The 9877-nt window shown below is 31.0% G+C and overlaps 1 protein-coding gene across 1 annotated transcript; it reads left to right on the top strand.

Moving 5' to 3' along the window:
* Nucleotides 1-5223: 5223 nt before the first annotated feature.
* LOC145588446 (uncharacterized) lies at nt 5224-6675 on the top strand. Its single transcript, XM_081645094.1, has one exon. The coding sequence runs from the start codon at nt 5248-5250 to the stop codon at nt 6505-6507; it is 1260 nt and encodes a 419-aa protein (XP_081501220.1). The 5' UTR covers nt 5224-5247; the 3' UTR covers nt 6508-6675.
* Nucleotides 6676-9877: the final 3202 nt, after the last annotated feature.

Here is a 9877-nt window from a genome sequence, read left to right as displayed (position 1 = left end):
AAATGGGTAATAATACAAAGTTTAGCTAATCATAATTAGTTGAAATGAACTCATAAAAATACATTAATGGTAATTAACAATACTTATATTAATTTTCATAATTTAGAAGATAATTTTGGTGGGGTTTTTGTGGTGGACTGGTGGGCACATAAATTGCAAGTATGTACACAAAATTAAGTATGTTAATATTAATTTAATACGGGTAACATTTTAGATGATGACATTTAACTATTTAAGTATATGAACAAAGGAAATATTGCACAAAATCAAACCGTGTAATTCAAATCACAAAATTACATGGTGTTATTTATTCTAAAATAGAGATTTCCATATTTTTATTTCCCTTACCTTCAAACTTTTGTTACTTCATAAACCGATATGGCGATATGTGACAATTTAAATAAGACAAAGGAATACAAGTATTTTAAATACTCTGTAGCAATTAAATCAATTCCTAATTTAAAGTAGAGTACAATACTGGTAGTTAGACAATGTTCTGGTCAACTAATGGATGCAAGATTGCAAGTACATGAGAAAACGGAGGACTGTCAGTAGAAGATAGTTACCTGAAGCTGTACTTTACTTTTATTAATTTATTTATTTTCTTCTTTTTTTTAAGAAGATAAACCTGAACTCCTAAAGACCTAAAGTAGTACAGTAATACAGGTAGTACTACCAAGCTCGTTTGAACTAAAAAAAAAAAAGTTTTTATTTTTATTTTTTTTATTTTTTTTTTTTTAAGTTGATGTGTCTCATTTAATACATTTGTTGATATCAAATTTCAAACTCGAATATTTATAATTACCGATATGTAAAATTACAAGTATAAAAAGTTGATATTTTGAAAATACACATTAAGAGAATTTTAACGAGACCTCACATGACTATTTTATTAACCAGTCAAATAACTTTTTTTTTTTTTTTTTCTTTTTGAACAAGTCAAATAACCTATTCTATATAATCTAACTAGCCTAATTTTTTCGAATTTATGAATAGTATAAGACGTATAACCATGTAGCATAACCAGTAGCAACATTATACGAAAAAAAAAAACCTTTATTAGTGGTCGAGCCACCAAAACGAGTATAGACCGCGTAAAAGTTGAAAGAAGTACACCTCCAGCAACAATATTAGTGGTTGACTGGTTGTACAAATGTACAAGCTAATAATTGCATGTATTAGTGAGCCCATTAAATTAAGTGATTATCTAATACTATATCTCTTTATGAACAACATTAGTGGTTGTACAAACTAGTAAAGTTTAAAGTTTTATGCATGTTCTTTCTCTTCATAGCACATGCTAGTTTAGTATGTATATGTCCAAACAAAGAAATTTCATTTTAAAATTTGAAAAGAGTAGATTAGAATAGCCCACAGTATTTGCTCCACCACTTTCACTTTGTACTTTGGTTGTTTATGATTATAATTTATTTAATTAAGCATGATGTACCAACAATTAATTAAGATTTTATTCTAATCTTATTTTAAAGTGCAAATCCATTAAGAGTTTGATTTGTACACGGCTCTAAGTTTTATTGGTTTAGCCGTTGAAGACTTGAAGTGACCAAAGCTATACTTAGCAAACCATATAGACCAAATTAGAAGATCTATTAAGGAATAATTACTTTATTTGAAGATGCTCCCTTTTGTGAATTGAACCTCCCTTAAACTATTATTTTTGTTGTTAATTTATAACCCTTTCAAAGAAATATAAGGAGTAAATTAATAAATGAATACATTAGCTCAAATTAGTTGTTGATTCTCAAAGAAATATATTTGTGCAACCTATAAAATCTATTAATGGTCACTTTTTTTTTTTTTAATTTAATTTGTTTAATGTATTGTTTCATTAACTTTTTTGGACTTCTACCTAAAGTTTAAATTGATCTATGAATTCTTAAAAAAAAAAATGCGCACTGCTTACGATACTGAAAGGTCAGCATATAAACAAATATAATAGTGGTATTTGTTAGTAAAATAGTACGACTAATATTTTAAGTATCTGGATCTTTCTAACTTGTTCAGCTTGAAATCAACCTGTCCCACTAAGATGTAACTATCTGATTGTCAATATTCCATTAGAGTGATCCCCAAATAAGGCGTTTTAATTTTAATATTATTATTGTGTAATTAAAAATTGTCTTTTGTTATGATGGTTTCAATTCAAATTTGATATATTGTTTTGTTCCCTTTCCCAATAAGAGTGCATGCTATATGAATAATAATTATGCTAATAAGTACTCTATATTCTAGAATGTCATAGTCATATACTTATTAGTTTTAGATGTAAGCTTGATATCTTTCGTTATCTCAAGAAGTTAAGATGTGTGAGTTTTGGCATCTTAAAATAAACGGAACATGTATGTAATTTCTTCATAACTTTAAAAAAAAAAAAAAAAAAAAAAAAATCCAAATAGCTTCATAAGTTGTTTTTCATATTTAATTTAATTTATTTCTGTATATAACACATATATATTTCACTTTATTGGAGCAATCCCCAATCCATATATATCCTCCTCGCTAGTTCACCAAACTAGTTCTTCATGTTTAGCTTCTTTCAAAATTCTACTTCGTATATTATTAGTTTAAATAAGGTAGACTTTTCAAAACAAGAAAAGTTGAAAGTACCAACTTCATGAACTAAAATAATTAAAAGCTTCAAAATTTGCCCAACATTGACTAATTTATTCAATGGATGGACATAAACGAGGTTAAGACATTCATGAGATTGAGACATTGAGTTGTTTATTGAGAATCTCGACTCATTATACACCCTTAGATAAGAGGGTAATCGTATGCATGAATTATGATTATATGATGAGTAATGCTCGTTGCTCATTAAGATTTCTTTAAGCTAATTTATCTATTGAAATCGCTTATTTATTAGAGAAAAAAAAAATATACTTTTTTTCTTTATGTAAACCACAGGCTTTTATTAACTGTAATAACTAAATTTGACATCTCTATCTAATAAAACTCACTATTTTTTTTTTCATAGCATTAATATACCATAAACTATTAACAGTTTAATTCAAAATGAATACTATAAGGGTTTGATTTCAAGTCTTGAATACCTCATCTAAAAACTTTAACCAACTAGTGAACTAGGTTAGTTGATAATCTATTACTATTACTTTCCTTCCAACATTTATTTTCAATTTTTTTTTTGCTTGAACATATTTAAGGCCCAAAGTTTCTTGCCAAACTCAGAGTTAAGTTTGACCCAATGACGGTCCACTCATATATGATTAATTGGATAATGATCCAGTTTTCGCTTAAGCACAAGACCAAAATTTAATTAAAGGGATAACCAATTTTTAAGCCCATTATATCGCTTAGTCGTACTACTTGTACATAGCATAAAATCCCATGATCCGGCCTCATTTGTAAAGCAAGCGTTCGTGCTTCTTAATGTTCTTAACTTCTTTCCATAATTGCACCCTAATTTGTGTAATTAAAGCCCAATTATTGGTTATTGTTAAACTAGTTTTTAGAATTGGACAATACTCCGGGTAACATAAGATCTTTCTATGTGAGTTACCCATAACTCAAATGTGTTCAACACCAATATTTAACATCGGTACGGAATATCATAAAATATTCTAAAAAAAAAATGTTTGAAATTAGTGGTATTTTATTACCGATTAACTAAGCTAGTTAAAGTAAAATATAATTTTATCCATCCATGCGTTTATCAATGCATGTATTTGGTCATGTAAAGATAACTTTGTTAAGTACCATAAAATGATCATTTTTCAAGGATTTCCTAACATGTTTTCTAAGTTCGCTAAACTTCTAATAAATTATACCCAATAATACGGAGTGAATAATTAGAAAACAAAAATGATAGAGTAAACTTAAGATTATCTTGAGTTTCTTTTTCTTGGTTAGGTGATGATTAAGATGTTTTAAGATTAACACTTAGATCTCTTCAATATTCTCATAAATCAAATATTTAAAAAAACGTATTTTTCAAGGATTTCCTAAAATGTTTTCTAAGTTCGCTAAACTTCTAATAAATTATACCCAATAATACGGAGTGAATAATTAGAAAACAAAAATGATAGAGTAAACTTAAGATTATCTTGAGTTTCTTTTTCTTGGTTAGGTGATGATTAAGATGTTTTAAGATTAACACTTAGATCTCTTCAATATTCTCATAAATCAAATATTTAAAAAAACGTCTTATTCCTTTATCAACCACAATATGTGTTTTGAATGTTGTAAGCAATCAAATTTTTCCCAAGTTATTGTCATTTTACACTTCAATTTTGCTAATAAAGATACTTCATAATTAATATAAATAATAGCACATGTATTCACATAGATAAAACTATTTCATTTTTTTTTTCTAAATAACAGAGATAACCCGATCGAATAAACTAAGTGTCTTGAGGAAAAACTACAAGTTTATTTTTATCAAGTGGAAAAACCGTAAAATAAATCAACAAAATGCCTCGTATCATGGTATTGAACCATGGCAGCCACGTATCCCGACCCGAGCATCTATGAGAAGATCTTCCCCTGTAAGTAGTACATTTCCTAGGAATTTTGAATGTCTACATAAATTTAGTGCAATCAAACAAGGCTGAATAGTAGCTTTTCCAAAATTGGTAAACAAAATATACTAACTTGATAGATATGAGTAAAAATCTTATTAAAATAAAATTTTAATATCAAATCCTGCCTCATTACTTGTCTAATGTACCTTTATGAGTTATGACTCTTTTTAAGCCAAATCAAAAGCTTTTATATGATCGGGTGCACCCAATTATTTTTAACCCAACAATTTAACACTAATCTAGCAATTTACCAACACAATCTATACTTATATATTAAAAAGCGTTCCTAAAACAGAATATGTTCCACGTGTCATATTTTTTAAGTTCGACATGTCAGCAATAGGGTTGCATCTAAAAAATGTTTATAACAAGACTTGAACTCAAGACCAACCAGTCTTAAGTTACAAGTCTTACCATCTTAACCATTTATTAATTGTGTCTTTTTATCTAACAAAATTTTAATTAACTTAGATAAGTTAATTGGTGTTTTATTATACTATTTTCATTATGTAATGATTGAGTTTGACAACTAAAAAATGTGATAGCAAGACTTAAACTCGAAACCAACAACTACAAACTAGCAACTTGGGGCATCGCCCGGGCCACATACTAGTTAATAAATTAATTATAGAATAATCAAATCACACATTCACAACAGCCAAATAGAGCAGAAAACTTTACCGTTATGTCTAGGTATAGGATTTGGACCCACATTTATTCTTTATCAATAAATTCATTGATTTTGGATTATACTAACATTAATTCATACAATATTGTTTCTTCACCAAACTACCTTGATCACTCCAATATCATCACCGAACTCTACGCTCATCTCACTCTCTCTCCATGTGGGCAAACCTTCAATAGCTTCGTGTCCTTTACTTTGTGTTCATCAACGGCGGCCCTTTACCTTCTTTATCTCGCATCAAAAGGAGCAACATTTCTCTCTTTTCTATACAAAATATCTCGCTCTACCCAATACAGATTGATGGGTCGTCTCTGTTTCCTCATTGTTTTGTGTTCAACTATCGAGTTTTATAAAAGGGTACTTGTAATTTTTCAGTCGATTTCGAGTTCAATTTTCTTGATGGATTGTGTATCTAATTTGAAGGTTTTGCTGACAATTTTTGATGATTTTGGATGTGGGTTTTTGATTTTCGGGTGTTTTTCCAAGATTTTCAATGTTTTTGTGTTATTCTTTATGTTTTTTCTAGGGTTTATGGTGTTGCAATTTACTGGGAATTGCAAATTTAGGGGGAAATCTAGTGAGGAGAGAAAAGGGTTTTCGTTGATTTGCTCTAGTAATGATGAAATTAATGGTTTAAAGAAGTTGTCATTTGAGAATGGGACCACTAAGAAGATGTCTAGGGTTTTCAGTAGGGACCAGAAATTCGAGGAAATCGATGAAGTTTTGGGTTTTAATTGTGGATTTAATGATGGTGTTGGTAGAATTGGAGAAGAAAGGGAGGATTGGAAGGAATGCTGTCATGAAGACCAAGTGTTCGACGTTATTACTCTGAGAAAGATGGTAAAAATTCAAAGACAAAGGGCTTATGTTGCTCAGAATGAGCTTGAGAAGGAAAGAATGGCTGCTACTTCCTCTGTCGATGAGGCGATGGCAATGATATTGCGGCTTCAGAATGATAAGAGTGTTCTTCAAATGCAGGTTAATCAGTTGCAGAGAGTTTCTGAAGAGAAACAGTTACATGATCAAGAGGTTAATCAATCACTTCAATGGATTATAATGAGACACGAATCCGAAAGGAGTATATTAGAGGATCAATTGAGGATGTGTAGGGAGAAATTGAAGGTGCTTATGAAGGGTGAAGAGTGGGATCAATTTGATAGTGTTTGTCCTACTCCAAGTGCTACTTATTCCTCATTTGGAAGTAGGGATGATGAATTGTTAATTGGCTCGCTTGATTTCGAATCATCGCCTTTGTAGGATTCGGGTTTCTCAGCTATTGCTGTGATTTGTTTGGCTAATTGTAATTGAAGTCTTAAAGGAAGATTTTTGAATAGGGAAAAGGTTTCTGTGAATATGCTTAGTTTGATTACACTGTTTCTTTTCTTTCATGTAAAAGCAATTGGAATAAACTCAGTAAAGTTACACATTTTTTGGTTTAATGAAATTTTGGTTAGTGTTATCAACAGCTTGATTTCTTGGAATCATTTTGTTTTGTGTATTTCAACTGACTAATTTCTGTATTGGTCATGTTCAATTATTGTTTGCAGCTTTCGTCGAATTTAGTTAAGGTCATTGTGATGATTGTCTTATGTCTGAAAAACAGTCTGTGAAGGGAAGTATAACTGAGTGTCTGAGTTGGTTTCTTTGATTAGTGTACTAAATGTAGCTTTTCTCATACCATTAATGGTTGGAAGAGCATGTCCTTACGACAAGCTATGAGTCGCATACTATGTGGTCAGGTGTTACTGTGTTACAGATGAGGTTGCTGCTTGTCATACTAAGATCAAGAGGTTTGTTTTAGACTGTATAATTATTACAGTATAAAGAAAGATGCTTATTAATTATAATGCATTATGAATTTACGACAGTCAGCTTGAGAATTGTCTAATGTGCATTTCGTCCATCCTACCATGAATAACAAACGAATTTGATGTTGTGAAATGAGATGAAAGCGAGGATCCCTAGTAATATGTCAGCTTATCATTCAACATTTAGATATGTTGGTTTGTTGGATGGGTACCTCTTCGCTTCTACACAAAACGATTGCTTTAGTCCTTCTACGGAATCTAAGCCATATACATTGAAAGAAAGCAAACTTCTGTGTGTAGTTGGATTTAGAAAACTATTTGAATTAGAATAACGAATAACCAAATAAGAAAGATTATATTGGACTGGCAATGTTACCACCTGCCTTCTACGGTAAAATTTAAAGCTCTGTCATCAATTTTAACTGTTATTCTGTTGCCTTATATACTACATTTATGTTAATAAATTATCTGATGAAAGAATTGGATAATAACAAAACAATTTCAGAGGCTTACAGACAGCAGTAACACTTCTACTACTAGACTTTCAGAGAGAAAATATCAGACAGCATAGGATAACATGTTACTCCGTACTATAAGACTGCATACCCGAAATATCACCATCAGATCCTTGCTCTTGATTATGGTAGTAGATTGGATTGCATTGCAACAGCATGTTATCAGTAAACTCTGACTCTTGATTGCAGTAGCGTGCACTCATCATAGAATAGTCGCATTGCAGAGGAAAATTATCAGCAAATCGTGGCCCTATATCACCATTGTAGATAGAACAGCCCATCATTGGAATGCATTGCAGAGGATAATCATTAGCAAATCCCGACCCTTGATCAACATCAGTGTAGCTAGTAGGAGTAGGACTCATCGCCGGTATGTATTGCAGAGAGCAATCATTAACAAACCCCGACCCTTGATCAACATCAGTGTAGCTAGTAGGAGTAGGACTCATCGCCGGTATGCATTGCAGAGGACAATCATCAGCAAACCCCAACCCTTGATTGAAGTTATTGTAGCCAGTAAGAGTAGGCTCCATCTTCGGAATGCATTGCAGAGGATAATAATCAGCAAATCCCGTCCCTTGATCAATATCAGTGTGGCTACTAGGAGTAGGACTCATCATATTCATGTCATACTTCCCTTCATAATCAGCAGTAGCAAACATCTCACCAAAATTAGACAACAGCAAATTATTGACGTCAAATGCTTGAATTTCTTGTTGATCAGCAGCAAAACCATGATTGTCAATACTCTTAATCGCAGCAATTCTACGCGTCACAGAATCAAGCTTATGCTCCAAATTGCCAAGCAATTCAACAAGTTGTTCACCAGTGAACTCAGAAAGATTTATACTTTTGCACCTTATATTATACAAATCTTGGTCCTTCCTAACCAATTTCTCCTCATTAACATCTTTCAACACGTCACTTAAGTTAAGTGACCTCTTGTTACTTCTAACATCCTTAGAAATTGCTAAGTAACGATTGATTATCTCACGAGCCAACTCCGGGTTTGATGTTGTAACATTGTAGTTGATGCCAGATTGGGTGTTTTGGCACTCTTCTTCTCCCGTGTACGAAAAAATTTCGGGTTTTACGGAAATTTTGTTACCTTCAACATAAGGAAAGATGATGACACAAACTGGAACATCACATAAAATCGACAATTCACTTGCTTTCTTAATCAAAGTTTTCTTTTTCTGTCGAAAGTGTAAATTTCTCTTCTTCTCTTTTACTATGAATTGCCTTAATGATTTCGCTTTACCCATAATTAGAACGATTTAGAGACAAGAGGAAAAATATTAGGACAGTAATGAAGGGAAAAGGTATTGTCCAAATAACTTAATGTGGGTTTATATTTATACAAGTGCTAAATGAAGGAGATTATAAGAAAATAAATTAATAGAAAAAATTGAATAAAACCTTTGTACAAGGCATGTAAATGTATTACTCGTATTTTTACAACTGTAGTATCTTGCAAGATCTTTCTGCATAATGAAAAATCTTTTTTTTTTTCCTTATAATTAAGAAAGTGAATTTTTTTTCCTAGAAATCAGGAAGAATTGATTTTATTTTAAAGATGTGGAAAGTGTGTATATAATATGTGCGGGGAAAGAATTATTTAAAAGATTTTATTTCTCAAAATAGTTTAATTTTTATAAAGCATGTGTTCGTATTACATATGAGTGATAGCCCCCTAACTTATATTCTTATGATCTTTCTTGACGACCAATTAGTTGGTCACGTTATCAACTACTAGAGGTACTTAATTAAGTAGGGCTAGACGGTTAGTCCTTCTCATAAGTAAATCAACCAATGTAGTAGTCCTAACTTTTAAAGTATTTTTGTTTGTTACATCGGATGTGTTAAGGTTGATCCTTGAGAAAGTAGAGATTAAGCAATTATGATGAAAATTTATTTATTTATTTTTGCTCAGAAGTACGGATTATAGAGTAATTGAACCAAACTACTAAATGATATACTAGTACTTTGTTTCAAAAAAAAAATAATTTGTTAATCCGTTTGATTGGGTGTTAACCAGAACTAGTCATTTAAGTCATGCTAATTGAATGTGATTGCCGTATAACTTAAATAATAAACCGTATGAGGTACTTTGAGTCACTTCAAATTAAGTCGACTCGATCTCCATTTCAAATTTAATAGACTCATTCTCGTATTATTGCGTCAGATGATAAAGGGATCACTAGGATACTATCAAATCCGTAGAATTTGTTATACCATATGCCAAACTAATGTAAAGTTAGTTATTATTCTTCATTTGATTATAAAATAAAAAACAATCATTAA

This window comes from Chenopodium album, chromosome 17 (assembly GCF_948465745.1).
Source record: "Chenopodium album chromosome 17, dcCheAlbu1.1, whole genome shotgun sequence".
NCBI lineage: Eukaryota > Viridiplantae > Streptophyta > Magnoliopsida > Caryophyllales > Amaranthaceae > Chenopodium > Chenopodium album.
This window is presented reverse-complemented; position numbering and strand designations above follow the sequence as displayed.